Raw genomic sequence first — 22709 nt, 5'->3', positions numbered from 1 at the left:
GTCGCTCGATAGTGTCGCCCTAGGTGAATTAGAGCTCAAGACAGAGCCAGGAGATTGAGAGATCCCATTGATGAGCCAGTACCAGAGATGGAAAGGGCATCTGCTGTATCAAAGTGACATGGCAAGGGTAACGACGAGAGACAGATGGAAAAGTAATAGAACGCCAGTAGATCAATCAATAGCTATTCAAAGGCATGCTCAAAATAATGAGACACCTATATCACATACATTTCATCTCTTTTCAAAATAAATTACACTCATAGTCTATTGGAATGATAAAAGAGCCCTGATTCAACTCGAACCCGCGGGCGTCAGTAGTTTCCCTCGTAACAACATCAATATCCAAATCTTCCTCTTCCATTCTCATCTTGGTCAATTCAGACTCATCTATAATGTCAAACTCGTCCTCCTTCTCCACATAATCTATATTCTCTTCAACTTCAACAAAATCCGGAGCTAGAGCGCTCCATTTTTGAGGAAATTGCACCAGCCAGATGTAAATAGCTCCGCTATCTAATCCAATTGATCCTATTTTGCAACGATTATAGTTCCACTTGACATCAATCAATTCTTCATTTGAACCTTCCAAGATCTTGATCAACGATCCCATTGATGTTTCCCAAAGATACAAATCGTGAGAAGATTGGCCGTGAGTTGATGCTACCAAGAAATCACCGTTATGGTTAAAGCTTATTGAGTTCCACTGTAGTCGATTAACAACATCTTGATACTTGTGGTCAATTTCAAAATCCCACTCTTTGGTATCATTGTCATTTACAATATCGGGCAAATCAATCTGCCGTATTACCCTATCGGAAAAATTGAGGGCCAACTTCCGGCCGTTTAAAGAAATGGAAATATTCTTGATGTTGGAATTGGCTAGCTTAACAGAATACATTAGCTTCAAATCTATAGTGCGGAAAATATTCAACCAACCTTTACTCGTGCCGGCAAAAATATACTGCCCGTTTTGCGTGAAAGTTGTTACCAAGGTCGCAAGCTTGTCATTGTGCCCAATTCGCCGTTTCTTTACTTTAAATGCCTCTTCTTCACCAGACTCCTCCCCATTGTTATTATCCTCTAAGGGATTTGTTCTCAATTTCGTCACTTTTGGTGCCTTGGCATTGCTCATATCAACATGCACAGGAGAGTCATCAAATAACGACGCAACAAACACAAAGTGGTTACTAGGATGCATGTTTGCCAGCCAGATTGGGCCATCGAACTTCACTTGTCGTATAACGGGGGACTCATGTTCATCAATGATGTTTCTACTGCAAACTATCTTACTCAAATCCCAAAGCTTACAATACCAGTCTTGCGACGAGGTCAATAAAAACCGCCCACATTGAGACCATGTAATTGAGGTGATCGGCCGTGTATGACAATCCTGAGTAATATGGGCTATCAATCCATTAGAAACCATATCATAAATAACAATTGATCCATCGGATAAACCCGACGCCAAATAGTCTCCTTGCTTGCTAAACTGAATGCTCACAGAATGCCCATAATTCAAGGTTGTTGATAAAGTCTCGGGAAACTCTTTGGCCACAGAAAAGGGATCTTGAAGCGATAAGTTCATCAAAAGTAACTTCCCTTACTTACCCTGACTGGTTTTTCAAATCTCTATTTTTCATTTTCTTTTTTGCCTTATAGATTTATTTGTAGAAGAATATTGCAATCCAGCAAGGAATAGAAGTAGTTGGGCTAGTTACGCCTGAGTTGATCTGAGCTACACCTGCTAGCTATATCTGCGGAGTCACCGAACTACACCTGCTGAACTACGCCTGCTAAGTTACACCTGCTGAGTTACACCTGCTGAGTTACACCTGCTGAGTTACGCCTACTGAGTTACACCTGCTGAGTTACACCTGCTGAGTTACACCTGCTGAGTTACACCTGCTGAGTTACGCCTACTAAGGTACGTCTGCTGAGTTGAACCTGCTGAGCTACTGAGCTACTGAGCTACTGAGTTACCGAGCTACTGGGTCGCTGAGCTACACCTACTGAGCTACTGAGCTATACCTACTGAGCTACTAAGCTATACCTCCTTTAACCATCGTCCCCCCCCCCCCCCCCCCCCAAGACTCAATGAGCTTGAACTATGGCATTAATTTCTGGCAAAATAAATCTATATGAGCTATCGACAAAATCCGTGAGGTCTCCCTCCTTAAGCCAATCCTCAAGTGTATCTTCCTTGGACACAAATGGATTAAGAAGGAAAGCCAGATTCGACGATAGGTCGGCAACAAAGATTAGTTTGGCCTTGAAACTGTACAGGAACGAATCTATTAAAAGTAAAGATAGCTCAGTAAAACTGCAAAATACGGAGGCTATAGAAATGGAGCAACGCAGAATGTTTAGTTGGTCACCGTTGAAAAAGATAAACGAATTGATCATGTCATCAAAGTTTGAACAGGGTTCAGTTACTCACGTTATATCAAACTCAATATACATTGCTGTGGCAACAATCAAATCCAACATTGTGATATTCAACTATAAGCAAACCATCGAAGTCATATTGAAAGTGGGTACGGGCGATGAGGACACAAACAATGACATCACCAGAGGTGATGAAATCACATCTATGGCATTTTCTTCGGACTCAACTTTCTTCGTCGCTGGGTATAAGGACGGAGTTATACGTGTGTGGAATATGAATTCTAATAGATCCTCACTGATACCAAGTTTGGTAACACCTTTTTTTACCATATACCCAATTCTGACAAATACAACTAGTTCAGAAGGTCATTTTTTAAACACGGCAATCACATTTATCGATTTTGTTCAGCTACGAAACTATCAAATAATCAGCATCGACGAGTCAGGTATGGTGCTATATCACAAAATACTGACGAAATTGATAAACAAGTATGTCAAATCTGAACGGTTGCTAGGGTTTGGTAACTCTATAAGAAATGATGATACCAAGCTGAAGATCTTGAATTTTGGTGCATTGCCCTTGGGATCATCACACCAGATTACCGACGAGATGGGCGTTATATCAATAATGACTTTGGACGCATTGATTATAGTATCAACCACTTCTATAAATGATCCTGGAATGAGCAATGTTCTACCCCAATTCAAAATAAATAGTAGGTCAAAAGATCCAAGCAGCATTCAAAGTGAATCATTATCATTCTCAGCAATGAATTGGTTCCCATGTGTTGACACGCTGAATGGGATCAGCAATGCTAAATTGGCATACAGCTGGAACAGTTTGTTGGGCATAGTTGAATTGGATAACAGAATCCTTCCTCAAAACTTGATACACATTGTTCACGAGGCCAGAGATAAAGATAAAGCAGTTCCCAAACTACCATTTCGAAAAACTTGCAAATGGACATGTACTGATGCAAACATTATAGATTTGAAATGGGCTCTGTCTGAAGTATTGTGCGTTTTTACACAAAATCCTGGAGGAATAGTGGTGATGAAAACTTTTTATTACGATGGCTCATCGCTTACTCAGATTGCGCAAGATGAACTTGGCGATGGTATAAAAGAGATCAAAACTACCAAGCAAAGTCTCCTTGTTTTGAAGAATTCGGGATTATACCTTGGAAGACAGTTGAGCTGGGCTGATATATTGTTGGAAAAGGTTTCCAAATTAAAGTATGTTGAGGCACTAAGCATTGCTGATGAATTTTACCAAACTACTTCCAAGGGTAAACTAACAGCAGTTGGGTTGCCTGTTAATCGAGCAAAAAGAACCAAAGTGCTACGACCTTACTTGATAGATATTATGAAAGAATCAATACCGCATCTACTAGTTCAGAATGATGATCACGAAAAGAACTTGAAAATATACTTCAACATAATCACATATGTCGGATCTGCTAATATTTTGGAAGATTTACTCGAGGCAGTGAATAATGACGAGGTATTTTTTGGAGTCTTGGAGTCTTATTTACTCTTTGACATAATTCAAGCTTTACCACCAGCAGTGTTGAAACGCCTTGTAGAGTATTACGCATCAAACGAGAAAGGTGAACTACTAACCGAAATCTTGTGTACATTGGACATCAATAGTCTCGACATTGACTTAACGATTCAGTTGTGCAAAAAACACAAGTTGAGAGATTGTTTGATCTACATTTGGAACTCCCTCTTGAATGATTACGAGTCACCTTTGATTGATTTTATTGGTGATTTTCGAGATCCCAACTTTGCGGATTCAGAGGACGGTTTAAAGGCTTACGCATACATGTCTTACATACTCACCGGAAGACAGTATCCTACTGACAAATACATTCAGCGCGAAGAGATGAACGCCATTAGATCAGTGTGTGATATTTTATTCTCGAGTAGTGCAATTGAAAGGAATGGTAAGGTTGTACCAGCAGCAAACAATCACACAATATTTCCCTACCTTTACACTTTTCTTGAAGCAAACTCATTTCAAATGCTATCTACCCTTAATGAATTTTTCGAATCATCGTTTTTGAACGAAGATGCTAGGTACAATAGACAATATTTGATTGAAGCACTACTAGATTTATTCGATGCAAATGAGTCGAATTTTACAAGTTTTGATAAATGTCAATTAGCCATTTTTATTGCACGGAATTATCCAAAATACTCTCAGCTCATAAGACTTTCTGAGTCCACTTTGGATAAAGTTATAAACGCTTTATGTCAAAACTTGGATGATTCCATAGTGGAGGATTGCGAATTAGCTTTAGAGAGTCTCGTATCTCAGTACTTGCCAGAAGATGAAACATTTATCGAGAAATTGCAGTTGGTCAAGTTTTACAATGTACTAGGTGATATTTTCAATTCAGAAGGTAAATACTCGCGTGCTTTGGAAATGTGGTTATTGAAGAACGATAATGATGCGAAAGTGAGTCGAGATGATGAGCATATAACTCAATTGATGAACTTGATTGAAAACTCATTTACCAAAACCAAAAATGCCAACGAAAAGATAAATATTATTAAAGTATTAAAAGGGAACTTTGCCAAGTTTGTTCGATTAGATTATGACTCAACTTTCTTTAATTTAATCAATAAGTTTGCTCCAAAATTGCACACAGAGATTTTAAACGTCAACAATGATGATGATAAGAAGAACAAGAATGATAGCGGCAATGATGATGATAGTATTGTTGTTTATCAGTACATAACCAAATTGTTCTCATTGAGCGGATACGAACCGGATCCATCTATTATCACACAATATATAAAATTGTTGATTAAATTTGATAAGATGTCTGTATTTGAATTTATCAACCATTGGAAAGCACACATAGTATCAAATGGAAATTATCAGGAGATATTACAGCTTCTTCGTGATAATTCTATCATTAACGGAGAAGCCTGTCTTTTTGCATTTCAGTCAGAATTCGAAGCTGCGGTATCTTGCATCCTCAACCATTTGGAAAACTTTCCCGAACCAACCACCAAAAGTAATCAATTTGCCGATTTACTAGGTTATTGTATGGATATATGCGAAAGTCCTGAAACTTATAATGTACACGTTGAAGATGGCGTTACCTTGAATGAGCAATTATGGCTTAAAGTTATATACACATTAGTCGATATGGCGAGTAGTAGAGAGGGAGATGCGCGGAAAACCATTAATCTTTTTATTCATGATTGTTTCCGCAAGGTGAGTGAACACAAATTAAACTATTCTAAAGGAGGGAGCGGAGAAAAGTCCTTTTTGACAATCTTTAATAGATTTCTTCAACAATATTCTCATAATAAAGACAATGATGATGATGATAATGACACTACTAGTAATAACAATAATAATATTCGAGTAAAATCCGCGACATTGTCCAATATTCGAGGAGTCTTACAAGAAGTCTTCATTTCATACTCGTACGAAAGCGAGATGTTAAAAATATCACTAAAAATGTTGAATGATGACGTTTACAAAACAATGCTCGTTATAAGGAATAATCGATTGAGAGGGCTTATTTTGAAAGCAGCTCAAGCGTGTGCTTCATGTGGAAAAATAATGGGTGGTGAAGAAGGAGAAGATGGTGGTCTTTCTAGTGCCACTTACGAACAGCATATCCTTGCATGGGAAGATCGCGAGCGTAACAAACTACCCATGTCGCAACCAATGGATAAAAAGAATGGAAAAGACGATATAGAGGCTAGGTTCCATTCACTAAAGCTACTTTATTTCGAGTGTGGACACAGTTACCATTCGACATGTTTGAAAAAGTTACTGAAAACAAAAACATGCATCATTTGTGATTGAACTGTATGGAAAAGAAAGGTCTTCTCCGTCTGATCTGCCAAACTGTTAATGTTACAATTTACATTAATCGTGCCATCACTACCATTATCTTTCTATACATACCTTTAATTCTAAGCTTGTTTCTTCTTGATCCCTTTCTTGCGTTCAACACTTTGGATCACCCTTTCCAAACTTAATTTAACATCGCCTTTTTGAAAATGCTCCAAATTATAATATTTTGGTGCAATTTCAACCAACCATTCAGGGTTTACAACTGTAACAGTTCTAATATAATTCTTACTTGTCAATACAAATTCGTTGTATATCAACCATTCGCCTTCTTTTACCACAACGGTGCTAGGATGTATAAGAACATCTTGATTATCCTTAACTGTAAGATACCCCTTAGCACCACTTTTCCTTTTAGCCACTTGCATAAAAAACCCTCCAACTAGGGCCTTTTTGACGTTTTCCCAATATAATCCATCAGGAATTTGGTTATATTGAGACACAAGCTCCAAATCATTTCTCTCCATTATATTCAGTAGTTGAAAACGAACACTTCTTGCTGAACTTAAAGATCTATAATTGAGGAAATTATCTCGACACCATTGGTGTTGTGATATTCCCAACTCCTGGGGCGTGTTTTCAAAAGCTTCATAAACATTAATCAAAGTCAAGTGATCACTATCAGGATGAGCAAAGGAAAACTTGGCTTCATCGGCACGCTGTCTTGCAGATGCCGGCCGCACAAACACAGAAGGAACGCTCAACATTGCCACTATAGTCAATATCTCCTCCGAACATTTGAAAGCAGGTGATCCTATAAGCATAACGGCTAACATTGGGTCTAATGGGAAATGTGACGCCAAACGACCAAGTGCTGTGAGATCTCCATCATCTGATAGACACTGGAGGTAATTCAACTCCTCCAATGCTCTCATCATGGTTTCAGGAGCCGGAGGATCCATAAAATCGAAATGGACTAAATCATCAATACCTAATTTCTTTAACTCCAACACTGTTGACGCTAAATTTGATCGGAGAATTTCCGGGTAAGATTGCTGAATCAATTCCTTTTGGAACGCTTCCTCTGTATATAAGCGGAAACATTTTCCCGGTCTTGTACGACCTGCTCTACCTGCTCTCTGTTGAGCACTTGCTTTTGAAATAGGAGACACCAACAATGATTCAACTCTAACTCTTGGGTTGTACACTTTTTGCTTGGAAAATCCCGGGTCAACAACATAAACTACACCATCAATTGTTAAGGAGGTTTCTGCAATGTTTGTGGATACAATAACTTTTCTACCTGGTTTACCTTTTGGGTTCGGATTAACTGGCGCAGGATCAAAAATTTTCTGTTGTTGTTGAGGTGGTAGTGAACCATATAATGGGTATACTTTTAGCGGACCACAATTCTGCTCTCTGATAAGAGCATCTCCTTCCAATTGTATTTTTCTGCAAGCTTCTTCGATTTCTTCTTCACCAGTAAGAAACACTAAAATATCCCCTTCATCTTCTGTAGCATGAATTTGCAAAGCTGTTCGTATTGCAGCATCAAGATAATCTCTTTGGAACTCGGGTGTATAATAAAGCTCTACTGGGTGGGTTCTTCCAGGAACGGCTAATAATGGCGCGTCATTGAAATAACTTTGAAATTTTTCAGCATCTAAAGTAGCCGACATAATGATAATCTTCAAATCTGGTCTCCTTACACTAACTTGTTTGATCAACCCCATCAAAATATCCGTTGCCAATGTTCTCTCATGTGCTTCATCTAGTATTATACATGAGTACCTCAATAAATCGTGATCATCCATCGCTTCCCTTAACAACATACCATCAGTCATATATTTTAGTATAGTCTTTGGTCCATTCTTGTGTTCGAAACGAACACTATAACCGACTTCTTCACCCAATTCAACATCCATTTCATCAGCTACTCTCAGGGCAACCGACATTGCTGCAACTCTTCTAGGCTGCGTACAAGCAACTTGTTTACCGGTTAAATGTGGCATTTCATCGTACAACACAAATTGTGGAATTTGAGTAGTTTTACCCGACCCAGTCTCTCCTACAAAAACCATTATTTGTGTTGAATGGAAAATTTTCAAAAATGTTTCACGTTGAGAATGAACCGGTAAATTACGTCTTGTTTCAAGGATCTTGTAGTAGGTTTGCGAGAAACCTTCACCAGTAAATGGATTCTTGGGCCCATTTTCCAACCTCTCAGCATCTTTAGATGTTGTTTGATGACGTACGAGTCCATTGAACTCGCCTGCATCATGATGTACTAGCTCTTGTCTTAAACTGGCATGCGGATGTTTCTTTAATAATTCTTCTGCCGCCTCGGCGACTTTCTCGGCCTGTGACTCCTCATCGTCAATCACTTTCTGTCTCTTACGTGACCTTTCTCCCATCACTGTGCTCTAGCTTAATGGGCGAATGGCGAAACAATGTAAAAGTTTTGAAACCAGGGTGAGAGCAAGATTTTCAGAGATGAGATGAGCCCGCGATGAGATGAGCATCGCAAAAAATAAAATTTATTTCATTCTTGTTTGACCAAATGACACGACGAGCCAGAGATGATGGCCAGAGATGATCACCAGAGGTTGGTCTTATCTGCTCACAGTATACCTCCATGAGCCAGAGATGATCCCATCGGTCCTTCATGCTCTGCGCGCTCTTACTTCATGATGGATATTTTCTTCTCTATTGTTACCAACTAAAGCGGTCCTTGCTCTTTCTCTTTTTCAAGCTGGTCTCCCCCCCCCCCCTTCCTCATCTTTGTAGGTGCAAAAACCAATCATTTAATCCAGCGCTCAATACTTCCCTAATAAAATCCCCGTTAGACTTCATAACAATTCCTCTCAATTTAAACCAGCCAGCAATGGCTTGTTGCAATTTGCCTCTATTTTTCAAGTGGGTTTGGCACAAAGTTATAAAATTATAGTCCATGAAAAACTCATCAAACAATAACAAAACAATCTCAAACTCTTCACGAGACAACTCAATCTCACCGAGAAACGGCAATACTTGAAAGATTTCTAAATAAAACTTGATAAACATATCCATTTTATTCTCAATGGTTTGTTTAGGTCGCGTTACGGTATCATTCAAGTTCTTAACAAAACAATAGAGCGATATAATGAATAGCATCCCCAGTTTATGTAACAGTTCATGGATTGCCAAGATCTTAGCATCATTAATCTTGGCTTGTCTCTTGTAATAAATCGAGCTATTGATCAATGTCAATGAGGGCGCAATCTTGCGTGTGGTGGTGGTGGTGGTGGTGGTGGTGGATACATTGTTCTTGTTGTTGGTAGTGGTGGAGGGTGATTCTACTCGAGGCTCTAAGAACTGGAGCGTTCCCTCAATTGATAAATCTGGCAGTTGGCTTGATGCCATTAGATAGCAATTTGGAAAAATACTAGAGAAAATGGTATTTCTAGTGAATAAGTTTGACCAGCAAAATGTATAAAAAGCCCCTTTTCTTGTGTTATGCCAGATCTTATATCTACTTTGCCGTTGCAAAACAAAACATTTCCCAAAGAAAGCCCAATTACTGGATACAACACTATCGAGCAGAGCGAGATAGTGGAGCACCATTGACTAACAGGTAAGCTCGGCACTATTGAGCAGATCGAGATAGTGGAGCACCATTGACTAACAGGGTGCAATCAAACCCGTGTGTCTCTAATGGGGCCAAAACCGATGCTAGACTTTCCAAGTATCTCTGCTCTATAAACTCTGACTAGTGAGACGGTCATCAGATATATTAGATTATAGAGATCTTCTACAGAGAAATCATTTCTACGTCTAGAGAAGAATCAGCTCTAGGATTTGCTTCTACATTGGTGTTGCATGAGATTGAAATGGCTGCGAAAAAAAAAAAGATTAGAGAGGATGAAAACTTGGCCAAACCAACACTATCGAGCAAAGCGAGATAGTGGAGGACAGACTATTGATGCATTGACTATTGACACATTGACTAGTTGATAGGAACTAGGTACTATTAACTATTTGGTTACTACTGGCCAGTTACTATTGGGACTATTTGGTACTATTTGGTGTTGCTCGATAGTGTTATAACAAGCTAGTCAGTACTGCTCGATAGTATCGCGACATGCGATATAAGTCGCACAAACCTCCAATATTCCTTTATATACGCTTTAAGTTATATTTAAATCTCTTCAAACCCGTGGTAATATATAACTACAGTGACCATTACTATTAACTACTGTCAACTCCCATCATATAGCTAGATAACATTCATTCTGTAGAAAACAATATTAAAAGTATATGCCAATTGAAGAAGTTGGCAGGGGCGAAATCATGTGCTATCATCTCACCCAAAACTATCGCTAGTCAGTGTTCCTAGTAAGTGCTGCTCGATAATGTCAATAGTGTCAATAGTGTCGGTAGCAGCTAGTGTCGATAGCGTCGATTGGAAATGGAAAAACGAGTACTTTTTCTTTTGTTTTTACCTCTTTTTTAAAATTGACCATTGTAAATATTTTTTTTTAAAAAAAGTTCCCAAATAGTAATAGTGCTACTTTGGGAACAAAATTCCTCAAAAAGTTTAGATTGTTTATCATTGACAATTGTATCAGTTTTTACTCCTATTTGGTATTCTTTTTCCCGACACTATCGAGCGACACTATCGAGCGAAGCAACACTAACTGCCACCAACACTATTGAACAGAGCGAGATAGTGGTGCAACACCACCGACACTATCGAACAGAGCGAGATAGCGGAGCAACACTTTGTAGCGATACTCGCTCTGCTCGATAGTGTCGATAGAGTCGGTAGCAGTCAGTGTTGTTCCACTATCTCGCTCTGCTTGATAGTGGGAGTGTAGAAAAATGCGCGGGTGAAATTCTGAAACATTGCAAAAATTTCTATACAAGCTTAACTTATTACAATAGTATGGCTGGCACGTTAAGTTTGTATGCTATTGTAAGTGGCACGCTAATTACGGGAGCAGCCAACTCCCTTTTGACGAAATATCAAGATAATCAATGTGTCAAGCACTGTTCGTCACTTGACGATCCCACCTTGCGTCAAAATTTCAACCAACCAGTGATACAAACCTTGCAGATGTTCCTTGGTGAATTCGCTATGCTCTTTGTCTACTTGATATATCGGTACTATAATAACGTGGAAAAATTAGCTTTACAAGCAAGCGTTGAAAATGACGCAGCTGTCAAAACCAATGATGGGAAAATAGGATTATTTCAAAATTGGAGATTGGCAATTCCGGCAATTTGTGACTTGAGTTGCACAACCTTGTTAAATGTGGGGTTGATATATACTCCGGTATCCATATACCAAATGACTAGAGGTTCCGTGGTATTGTTTGTTGCTGTGCTTTCTGTGATATTCCTCAAGAGGAAAATCACTAAATTGCAATGGGCGAGCTTAGCTTTTGTTAGTCTCGGTGTCGCCATTGTTGGGCTAAGCGGGTCAAGAAACAGTGGCAATACCAGCGATGGAAAATCTGTTTCTGCTTTATCTGCCGCCAACACCACCACCACCACCACTTCTGCGGCAGGTTTGCTTATATTTGGAATTATCTTAATTGTTCTTGCCACATCGTTGCAGGGTATTCAATTCGTTGTTGAAGAGCATATACTTGCTAAAAATCCAATTATGCCACTTCAACTAGTCTATATTGAAGGGTTTTTTGGAGTAGTTACGATTTTTGTATTTATGATTATTTTCAACTATATATTCAGCTGGCTTGACACTCCTGCTGAGTTTGGCGATTCTCAATTCAACATGATAGAAGCATTTAGACAAGTTTTAACTAATAGAACAGTATTGATATCATCAATACTCATTATGATTTCAATTGCAGGTTTCAATTATTGCGGATTGTCCATTACTCATCGAATTTCTGCCACGGCCAGATCTACTGTTGATACATGCAGAACATTGATTGTTTGGATTGTGGCTTTAATAATGCAATGGGAACGGTTTTATTTTTTGCAGTTAATGGGGTTTGTAGTGTTGGTATTTGGAACACTATGTTTTAATGGTGTACTCACTGCTGAGAATTGGAAGTTTGTTCCTAATTGGTTGAAAGAAAAAGATAACGATTTTGCAGAGATCAGTGCTACTGCTGAGGAAACACGAACTTTGATTGAAGAGTTTGAGGAGTTTGAAAATAGAACATGATGAAAGAAGCTTTTAGTGCTACTTACAGATACGGTGAAGTCGTGGCATTATTAGGCTAGTCGGATCTTTTTTTTTCTTTTTTACTATTGATCTGCTTTCACTTCTTCACACCTTCTCCTTGATTACTGGAAAGCCTATGTGACTCACATGTAACAATCGATAATTGTTACAAATAGATTCCAAGAGATAGAAAAAGAAACGACCTATGCATCATTTTAACATTACTTAGATCCCCTAATTACCATATCTGACAATTGGACTAAACAGTAAACTGGTTTTCTTTAGTAGTCATCGATATACAATTAAGGATTGTAAGTAGAGGAAATGAATATAACCGTATCTGTCAACTGATGCAAAGGAAAAAAAAAAAAAAAGAAAGTGTTCATAAGCTTCTAGTCCATCTCTTTTAGTTTTATAAAATTATCCGAAATGTATATACATGCAGCTTCATGTTGAGAAGTATATCACACCGTTGCCTTGTCAATTTCTTTTCCCCTTAATAGAGGAGGAGAGAGGTGCTGGTTATTTCCAAAAAAAAAAAAATAAACATAAAGTTTGAGCCGCGCGAGTTACCTAATTTGGCTATATTTGTGTGAACATTATTCAGATATGTGGGACCCATGAGATTACGTGTAGATTGCAAATATGCATTGGCTAAAAGTCTGTATATATTTAGCCAATATTATTTTGCCTGGCGAAGGCTAGTTCAGATGAATTAGTGTTTATTTTCATTTCTCTACTGGGTTTATCGGGTCATATTCTGCTCCATCTCTCAGTAAGAGCATGTGGCTTGCATCTTTTACTACAAGGCAAACACAAAATTTTTTACCACATTATTCCAAAAGAGGTTGCTTATTCGTGATCCCATTAATTATCCCACCTTTTTATACTTTGCCTTCATCATATACGTACAAGCTCGGCTTTTAAATTTGGCAATTACACTATCGAGATAGTGGAGCAGCACTTAGTAGCAGCACTTAGTAGCATCTCTTAGTAGCGTAAACTTTTGAGTCTTTTATGCTACCAATTAACACCCTCGGAATTGATATTTTGTGCTTCTAGTAAAGCTTTCTGGCAATAAACTACTGTAATTTCACTCTCTAGTTTTCATATTAATAATACAATCAGATTGCGGAGGGAGGAACCCAAGCTCGTTCACGGGAGAGTGCTGTAGAGGATGCAACGTATTAAAACCGACACTAGGGAGCGAAGGGAGCTAGTAGAGCAGTACTGACTACACCGACACTAGGGAGCGGTACTGAATAGCTTACATTAGTCAAATGTTCTCCCACAGATCAAAAGTCAGCCCCCTTTTTTTTGGAGTAGCTTTCTTAACCTTCATTTGAGTAAGACAATGTTGATGTGCTTTCAACCCGAGGGAAGTGTTTGACTACTTATAGGCACAAGAGTCGATAGGTTTATTTAATTTCGTGTTATTTTGTATACGCGAAAATCAAGAATTTTCAAGAATTTAACTTAATGAGGTTAGTGCATATGCTGTTACTATAAGCAACGGAACATTGAAAATTACAGGACAGCAAATATCAACATGTACTTGGGTCAATAACAGACCCCTTGTAACCGTGTAAAATAGGGTTCTAATTTCGCTCAATGCAAGTAATATAGGACGATGTAATGGTAACAGAATAAAGTCGTGTTAGTAATTGATCATCGGCTTTGTTTTCCACTACATTATCGTCCTTGTTACAACGTACTGGGAATATCCCTTTTGTAATAGCACAAACTTGGACAATTTTAGGTAGTAAGAAAATGCAACAAACTGAGACACAAGCTATACATGTTTAAAGCACTACTACACGATCAAGCATGCTACACAATAAATATCCTACACATTAAACATCCTACACAATAAACATGATACACAATCAAAACACCCTACAAAATCAAAACACCCTATACAATTAACATGCTACACAATCAAAACACCCTACACAATTAACATGCTACACAATCAAAACACCCTACACAATTAACATCCTACAAAATCAAAACATTACAATCAAGACACCTACACAATTAACACCTACACAATTAACCTCTACACAATTAACACCTACACAATTAACCTCTACACAATTAACCTCTACACAATTAACCTCTACACAACTAACTCCTACATAGTGGGACGGTACTAAATCAAGCTTTGATCTTTCACAAAGCTATCTTGGTCTATCACTTACTATTAAAAAGCTTTTTCTGCGGTGTTTGTTTTTAGTACCTTAATTAGAACTCATTTTGACGATAGTATTATAACCGAATGTGCAAAAAAAACACATAAACAAATTTAATAAATCTTTACTAGAAAATAATACGAATCAATCATCAAGAAAAGAAAATGGCTTAATAGAATTATTACTATTAATGTGTGTGAAAAAAAAAATTGCTTAATAAAATTATTAACAACTCATATGTGAAAAAAAAAAAATAGAGTAAATAATGTGAATAGACAATGTGAGAAATTAACGTAGCTAAGTAACATGACTAAATAATATGAGAAAGAAATAAGAGTTAAATATCCAAAGTATAAATTATAAAACCGAAATTCAAAAATTAAAAGTCGAATATCAAAGATTGTATATCGGAAATTGAACCTCGAAAATCCAAGATTAAAAGTCGATTTTCACTTTTCACAATAATAGCACCAAAATACCCTCCGGAAATCGTTTTTTGTACTTGACCACGTGACCCACATTCCAAGATACGACGGGTTTTTTAAATTCGCGTAAATTTTTTACCAGCAAAATGCTTTATATGCAGTATTTCATGCAATGTCTATAAAATTCAAATATTTTGTAAACAAGCTGAAAACAATCACAAAAATATTGTCAAGCTTCTTTTCCATTTCCTCTTCAACCAGGAGAAATATACCAGATGGCTTTTATTTGCAGTAAATAAAAAAAAAATTACCTTAAGATGGAACAGGAATGCAAGTAAAATAAAACGCCAGACTTTTTGGGTCAAGCTGGGCTTTTTTTTTTTTTTGAACAAATATAAACAATAACATTTCCACTTATCGTCAAAATTTCTCCTTCCTTTCCCCCTTTGTAGGTTTTCTTATTTCTTATAAATTACTTGCTTCTGTTAAAGGGCTTCTTTTTTTTTTTTCATTCGCTTGACAACTGAATCTGTCCAAGTAGAACATACCGACCCTTATTCGTTCATTCTAAGACCAACTGACTATTCATTCATTGATACTTACACACAGCTAGATATTTGGATATTACCCGCTAACAGCTAGAAAGATACCCCCCCCCCAATAATAGAATATGAAGTTTTCCATACCCACATTAATCACTGTCTTATCCTCAATAATAGCAGTGGATGCTACTTGTGAATTCTCCGGAGGCAACTACTATTGTTCAGAATCTAAAAAGGTTGTTTATAAAGGTATTGGGTTTGCTGGAAGTTACCAAGATGTAACTTATATGGATGAAACTACAGGAAGCTGTCATCAACAGAGCTATTCCTTTTCCGGTAACTTGTCTCCCTTGGACGAAGAATTATCTGTCCATTTTAGAGGCCCTTTGAAATTATTGCAATTTGGTGTTTACTATCCAAGTGGTGATAAGCACAAAAGGAATAATCGCCGTGATGAAGAAAATTGTAGTGTGCAGCATGTTCATCATAAGCATAAAAGAGCTACTGAGATTGTCGAAGTAACTCAAACTGTCTATGTCGATTCAAATGGTAATCTAGTCACAACTGAAACTCCTGTAGCTGAGCTGCATCCTGAAACAAGTGCGGCGCAAGAACCAGTACAAGTCCAAGAACCAGTACAAGAACAGGCGCCACCTCCTCCTCAAGGAACCACTTCAGTCACAGCCCTTGCAGGTGAGGGAAAAGCATACAGACCAATCTCAACATTGTCAGCACCAACTACAACTTCATCCGTCGAAGCAACTAGTACTGCCACGGCAGATGGCGCATGGTCAAGAGACTCCTATTATACTCCAGGAAATACCGATAACTGTGTGTTTTTGAATTACCATGGTGGTTCCGGCTCCGGTGTTTGGTCAGCAGCATTTGGAAACTCTCTTTCTTATGCCAACCTGGATAATTCGGGAGCCTCATCATCCCCCGTCGCTTTGGAAGAGATCACCATTGGTTCGAATAAAGAATTTGTTATTATGTCAGGTCAACAATGCTCTGGTAGCTCATGTGGCTACTATAGACCAGGATCAGTGGCACACCATGGTTTTGGCGGAAATGCTAAAATTTTTATTTTTGAATTTGAAATGCCTAGTGACAACTCAGGATCAGGATTCAATGTAGACATGCCTGCTGTTTGGATGCTTAATGCTAAGATTCCAAGAACTTTACAATATGGAGATGCCTCATGTTCATGTTGGGCAACTGGTTGTGGAGAATTGGACTTGTTTGAAATTTTAACCGCTGGCTCAAATAAAATGATTAGTCACTTGCACGATGGACAAGGTGCTGCTAAACAGCAAACAAATATTGGTGGTGGTGGTTCACAAGATTATTTTGCTAGACCTGTATCAGGATCTTTTAAAGCCGCAGTGATTTTCCTTGGTGATGAGATCCATGTCGTTCAAGTTGATGACAGTACTGTGTTTGGATCTTCCTTAGACGAAGCCACTGTTAACTCATGGCTACAGCAACCAGGCTCTCTTGCTACCCTTGGTTATTAAAGAAAAAAAATTAAAAAAAAAAGCAGAATATTCAAGATATATAACTTCGTTTCATTATGTATAATTATATAGGCTGCTTGTAGTTTTTAAATTAAGCAGAGTTTTTCATCAGATCAACTTTTATGTGTGTATGTATGTATGTATATACATATATAGATAGATAGATAGATAGATATATAGATAGATATATTATTACTCTTTAACAACTACAGAAGCGGCACCCATACCAGTACCAATACACATTGAAGTCAAACCAAACTGACCAGGTTCCAATAACCTCAAAATAGTAGCATATTGCCTAGCACCAGTACAGCCCATAGGATGGCCCAAAGCAATTGCGCCACCATTCTTATTAACCTTTTCTTGAGGAATACCAACACTTTCGATAGAATATAAACATTGACCAGCAAAAGCTTCATTGATTTCGTAAACGTCAATATCATCAACTTTCAAATCCAATTGTTTCAATACCTTGGGAATAGCAACTGCTGGACCAATTCCCATGATTTCAGGAGGAACTCCACTGATGGAACAGGACAAGTATTTAGCAACAGGTTTAAACCCGTGCTTTTCAGCAAAAGAACGCTTCATTAAAAGAACCAATGCTGCACCATCTGTAACTTGCGATGAATTACCGGCAGAAGATGACCCATTTTCCTTAAATGCTGGTTTTATCTTGCCCAACTTCTCGGCAGTGACACCAGGTCTAATACCTTCATCTTGATCGATCCATACCTTCTTCTCCTTTGGCTCGTCGTCGTCTTCATTTTCGTCTTCATCATCGTCGTCGTCGTCTTCTTGAACCACTTCAATAGGTAAAATTTCATCCTTGAATCTTCCTTCTTTTTGAGCTTTTTCAGCCTTATTATAAGATGCAGCAGCAAATTTATCCTGGGCTTCTCTTGGGATGTTGAATTTCTCACATACATTTTCATTAGTGATACCCATTGGAATTTGTGTCTTTTTGAATTCGGCATCTTCAGCATATGCAGGATCAATAGAGATCAAAGCTTGAGGACCATAGTCTTTAGTCATAGACTCAACACCTCCGGCCAAACCACATTCGATTTCACCCAATTTTATTTTATTGGCGATTTGAGAAATTGCCATTAAACCCGATGAACATAATCTATTGATTGCGATAAACGAGGCAGTATAGGGTACCCCAGCAGCCATCAAAGCAGCACGATGTTCAAAGTCACCGCCTCTAGCATGCAAGACGTTACCAATAGCAACATCCTGGACCAATTTTGGGTCCAAATTAGTCTTTTTGATAAACTCGGAAGTTAACTGCTTCAAGATGAAATCTGAACGAACATCTTTAAAACCACCTTTACCACCTTTGGTTAAAGCTGTTCTATAGGCTGCTACGATAACCACGTCATCTGGACTTTTCTGTCTATATTGGTCTTTAACTGACATACTTTTACAAATAAACAGATCTCTAATATGTCAAACAGAGGGAAAGAATAAATAAATAATATAGAGAAGATGCAGATAAAAAGAACTTTTCACTGGGGGGGGGAAGAATCTTGACTTTATATATACTGCTTTCTTATTTAAGAAGCTTTTTTTTTTAGTGAGGGTCAGATTTTCTTATGAAATTTGTAATGTGCGCATGGTAGCGCCTGGAAAATATGGGGAAGCAAATCAAATAGGAAAAGAAATGAGGAAGCTTAAGGAATAAGGGTGATTGGATACAATTAAGCCCGAGTGGGGGAGAAAGGATTATTTTATAAAAGCGGTTCTACTATCCAGCGAGCTGCCCTGGCCGGGCCCTCCTTATTGAGGCATTCTCCTTTTTTTTTAGTAAAGACTATGAAATATTTGATGGCAATTGTACTCTCTTTGTCGGTTGGTTTGTTTTCATCCGAGGAGGTAAAAGTATTTCTTTGTGAGAAGAAGAAAAATTGATTAATTACATAATACGGAGCATACGTATTATGTAATATCGGTTTACACTTTCTGATTTATATTACGTAATATGATGCGCCAGTATTATGTAATAGAACCTTTCTAAATTGTGGGGGGCGCGAACCAGCGACACTATCGAGTAGAGCGAGATAGTGGAGTAGCACTGACTACACCCACACTGACTAGTGCTACATTCAATGCTACTCACACTGAATAGTGCTACATTCAATGCTACCCACACTGACTAGTGCTACATTCAATGCTACTCACACTGAATAGTGCTACATTCAATGCTACTCACACTGAATAGTGCTACATTCAATGCTACCCACACTGACTAGTGCTACATTCAATGCTCCACTATCTCGCTCTGCTCGGTAGTGTCGCTGCTCGATTATGGAGCCGCACTGACTACACTGGGTTTAATTTAACTCCAACCAATCACCCGTTATTCATCGCTAAAAAAGGCTCTATAGTGGTAGTCATCCTAAAAGCAGCTCTAGTACAAGTCTGCGCTCTCTAGTACAGGTCTACGCTCTCTAGTACAAGTCTGCGCTCTCTAGTACAAGTCTGCGCTCTCTAGTACAGGTCTGCGCTCTCTAGTACAAGTCTGCGCTCTCTAGTACAGGTCTTCCTTAAAGCAGCTCCTCAACAATAAACCACTAAACATACAATAATAACAAGTAGATTGTTTCTCAAGATGAGTCAAACTCACAATACATCTCTTTTAGTAAGACGTTTAATGCTCTGCTATATAATCAAGACTTTCCTATATTTAAGGTTTTGCTATATCTCAGGTTTTACTATATCCAAGACTTTACTGTATTTAAGCATTCCATATCTCAGGCTTTATTATATATATGCATTCCATATCTCAGGCTTTACTATATTTGACGCTTCCCATGGAAGTTAGTCAGTGTGCTCCATTATCTCGCTCTGCTCGATAGTGTGTATATACTACTCGATAGTGTCTATATACTACTCGATAGTGTCTATATACTGCTCGACTAGCTCGCTTCGCTCCCTAGTGTCGTGATATTTATATTTTTGCTACATAGAGATGTTTCAATATATTAATTGCGTGGTTTTTCAGGGAAACACTTACCAATGACAGACTTTTAAGTCGTGTCGCTTCTTCCCCCCTCCTTCCCCCCCTCCTCCCCTCCTTCCCTCCTGGTCATCTCAAATGTAGCCTTATTTTTTCGTCTAATCCATGTAGTACTCTATTCTTTTTTTCCGTCGACAAATGCGGACGAGGGACACGTTATAAATTTTATACCATTCACTAATACGCGAAACTACATACATCAAAAATATAAAAATCCAATACTAGGAAAAGTTTACTTTTCCAATAGCTATTCTTCTTGGTAGTACTTCTCCATTATCAAATAATTTTGAACCAACTTCCTATTCACTCACTTTAAGCTAAAGGGCTATAAGCTTTCTCTCTCCCCCTCGCCTCCTCCTTCTTCAAAAGCTCCTCTTTGTGATATTTTTCATCCATCTCGTCACCTAATAATATATACATACATATATCAAATAAAATGGGCATTTTAGTGGTATGTCCTCTCGCATGGTGTGTTGTACAAAATGTTTGACAGGTTACTAACAGCTACATGTCTTTTTTTTTTTTCTAGTCGAAATTATTCAGGAATCGAGATATGAGAATCCTTATGCTTGGTTTAGATAACGCAGGAAAGACCACTATTTTGTATAAATTGAAACTAGGCAAAACCTCGAAAACCGTACCAACAGTTGGGTTCAATGTCGAAACAGTGAAACATAAAAATGTGTCGTTTGCGGTATGGGATTGCGGTGGTCAGGAAAGAATCCGTCCCTTATGGAGACACTATTTTACAGGAACAAACGCTTTGATATATGTGGTGGATTCAAGTGATGAGCCAAGGTTGGAAGAAAGTAAGGAAGAGCTATGCCGAATCATTTCAGATAAGGAATTGAAAAATTGCTTATTAGTTGTATTGGCTAATAAGCAGGATGTTCATGGTGCTGTAAAGCCCAAAGATTTAATTGAGAAATTCGAATTGAATAAATTGAGCGCAAACCATATATGGTCAGTTATACCTACAGTGGCTGTTGATGGTACAGGATTAGTGGAAACATTAAATTGGATATCTTCACATTCTAAATAATGAATGAAGAACAAAAAAAAGAACGATAATTATGATAAAATCACCTACACACAAATTACAAGTCACAAGTCACAAGTCTTTTCTTTTTGTATAGTTTTAATATAAAAAAGAAACCCTATTGTTTCGTCCGCTTGAGCCCTTTGTCGTTATCCCCAGACAGTAACTTCTCCATTTTCTTCTCCAAAGTATACTTTTTGCGCAATTCCTGTAAATAATCCAGTGTCAACAACACCAACCAATTGTTTCAATTTCAAATGCAAACTTTGCGGATCCTCAATTATACCAAAATCAACATCCAATATGAAGTTATAATTATCTGTAATAACTGGACCTGCTTTGGCCTTGCCACCTTGTCTAAGATCAACTTTTTTGGCTCCTAATTTAGTTAACTCTCTAGTCACTTTGGAAAACGCAATTGGTACAACTTCAATAGGTACACCTTGGCGCCAATGCTCACCAAGATGTTTCAGCTGTTTCCGAAAATCAGCAACAATAACCAATTTCTTCGCCGCAGAAGCAACTAACTTCTCCTGAAATAAGCAAGCACCTCCACCTTTGATCAAATTCAAATTAGGATCAACTTCGTCAGCCCCATCAAATGCAATGTCTATCTCGGGATATTGTTCAATTTGTCCCAAACGTAGCCCGTTATCAACAATCAACTGCTTCGATTGAAATCCAGTAGATATACACACAAACTCATTTTTGTTTGGTAATTGCCCTATTCTCTCTGCTGCATAAATCACTGTAGAGCCTGATCCTATACCAATAACTTTAGCATGAGGGGGTAAATTTTCATCAACAGCCCTATATGCTGCTAATTTCTTAGCTACTTCAACTTGCGACATGGATCGAAGAGATGAGCCGAAACGGAGATTTCTGTTGATACCGCGAATTGTGTTGAATACGACACTATCGAGCAGACTTTTCACTCTTTCGTGATATACTCCCAATTATTGCAATTATTCCAATGACAATTAATAGGTCATTGGGCCGCATTTGCTACTATTATGTAAGATTACCTAATTGATCAAAACTGAAAAGGGGGGAAAAAAAAATATTGCAAATTCCAATTGGAGCATCCAAAGGTTGCAAAATCCAAAGGTTGCAAAATCTAAAGGTTGCAAAATCTAAAGGTTGCGAAATCCAAAGGTTGCGAAATCTATTTGAGGGGTTGCAAATATATATTTGAAGGTTGCAGAGTCTATTTCTTAGGAGTTTGGTCAAATTGGTTGCAAAGAAAAGATAGACTGGATCTACTTGGAAAAAGACGAGGGAGTAATCAAAGCGCACTAAAGTACTATATAAAGTATATGGAAAAACCCCACGCTAGATAACCTTGCTTGATTTGGACTCACACTAAAAACATCTCTTACAAAACGTACAGAATCAAGTAAGCTTAAGCTCTTTCGCTCTCTCTCTCTCTCTCTCTCTTTCTCGCCCTCTCTCTAGTGGCAGCTAGTGTCGGTGGCAGCCGATATGCTCCACTATCTCACTCTGCTCGATAGTGTCGACACCTCCATAATCATAGAGCCAAAAGAGAAAGCGGGGTTTGAAAAACTTGTGTAAGTCAGTACTGCTCCACTTTT

The 22709-nt window shown here is 38.1% G+C and overlaps 9 protein-coding genes across 9 annotated transcripts; 4 read left to right on the top strand and 5 right to left on the bottom strand. All coding sequences in view use genetic code 12, as the record gives it.

The window, feature by feature from the left end:
* Nucleotides 1–241: 241 nt before the first annotated feature.
* On the bottom strand, nt 242–1585 carry SWD1 (COMPASS subunit protein; the record flags this gene model as incomplete). The annotated part of the gene is made up of 1 exon (XM_049326067.1): nt 242–1585. One exon carries the CDS (start codon nt 1583–1585, stop codon nt 242–244), a length of 1344 nt encoding a protein of 447 aa, XP_049178265.1.
* A 522-nt stretch (nt 1586–2107) lies between these two features.
* On the top strand, nt 2108–6220 carry VPS8 (CORVET complex membrane-binding subunit; the record flags this gene model as incomplete). Its single annotated transcript, XM_049326066.1, has 1 exon — nt 2108–6220. One exon carries the CDS (start codon nt 2108–2110, stop codon nt 6218–6220), a length of 4113 nt encoding a protein of 1370 aa, XP_049178264.1.
* Nucleotides 6221–6330: 110 nt separating this feature from the next.
* On the bottom strand, nt 6331–8622 carry KGF56_004608 (DEAH-box ATP-dependent RNA helicase; the record flags this gene model as incomplete). Its single annotated transcript, XM_049326065.1, has 1 exon — nt 6331–8622. One exon carries the CDS (start codon nt 8620–8622, stop codon nt 6331–6333), a length of 2292 nt encoding a protein of 763 aa, XP_049178263.1.
* A 361-nt stretch (nt 8623–8983) lies between these two features.
* Nucleotides 8984–9610, bottom strand: KGF56_004607 (uncharacterized protein; the record flags this gene model as incomplete). Its single annotated transcript, XM_049326064.1, has 1 exon — nt 8984–9610. One exon carries the CDS (start codon nt 9608–9610, stop codon nt 8984–8986), a length of 627 nt encoding a protein of 208 aa, XP_049178262.1.
* A 1522-nt stretch (nt 9611–11132) lies between these two features.
* KGF56_004606 (uncharacterized protein) lies at nt 11133–12383 on the top strand (the record flags this gene model as incomplete). Its single annotated transcript, XM_049326063.1, has 1 exon — nt 11133–12383. The coding sequence occupies one exon, from the start codon at nt 11133–11135 to the stop codon at nt 12381–12383; it is 1251 nt and encodes a 416-aa protein (XP_049178261.1).
* A 3287-nt stretch (nt 12384–15670) lies between these two features.
* Nucleotides 15671–17056, top strand: TOS1 (Tos1p; the record flags this gene model as incomplete). The annotated part of the gene is made up of 1 exon (XM_049326062.1): nt 15671–17056. One exon carries the CDS (start codon nt 15671–15673, stop codon nt 17054–17056), a length of 1386 nt encoding a protein of 461 aa, XP_049178260.1.
* A 192-nt stretch (nt 17057–17248) lies between these two features.
* Nucleotides 17249–18478, bottom strand: FOX3 (Fox3p; the record flags this gene model as incomplete). The annotated part of the gene is made up of 1 exon (XM_049326061.1): nt 17249–18478. The coding sequence occupies one exon, from the start codon at nt 18476–18478 to the stop codon at nt 17249–17251; it is 1230 nt and encodes a 409-aa protein (XP_049178259.1).
* Nucleotides 18479–20514: 2036 nt separating this feature from the next.
* Nucleotides 20515–21120, top strand: ARF3 (Arf3p; the record flags this gene model as incomplete). Its single annotated transcript, XM_049326060.1, has 2 exons — nt 20515–20529; nt 20608–21120. The coding sequence occupies 2 exons, from the start codon at nt 20515–20517 to the stop codon at nt 21118–21120; spliced, it is 528 nt and encodes a 175-aa protein (XP_049178258.1).
* Nucleotides 21121–21266: 146 nt separating this feature from the next.
* On the bottom strand, nt 21267–21968 carry RKI1 (ribose-5-phosphate isomerase; the record flags this gene model as incomplete). Its single annotated transcript, XM_049326059.1, has 1 exon — nt 21267–21968. One exon carries the CDS (start codon nt 21966–21968, stop codon nt 21267–21269), a length of 702 nt encoding a protein of 233 aa, XP_049178257.1.
* Nucleotides 21969–22709: the final 741 nt, after the last annotated feature.

This window comes from Candida oxycetoniae (genome assembly GCF_023343755.2).
Source record: "Candida oxycetoniae strain CBS 10844 chromosome Unknown scaffold11, whole genome shotgun sequence".
In the NCBI taxonomy this organism is placed as follows: domain Eukaryota; kingdom Fungi; phylum Ascomycota; class Pichiomycetes; order Serinales; family Debaryomycetaceae; genus Lodderomyces; species Lodderomyces oxycetoniae.
Note: the sequence above shows the minus strand (reverse complement) of the source record. Positions and strands in the feature narration are given on the sequence as shown.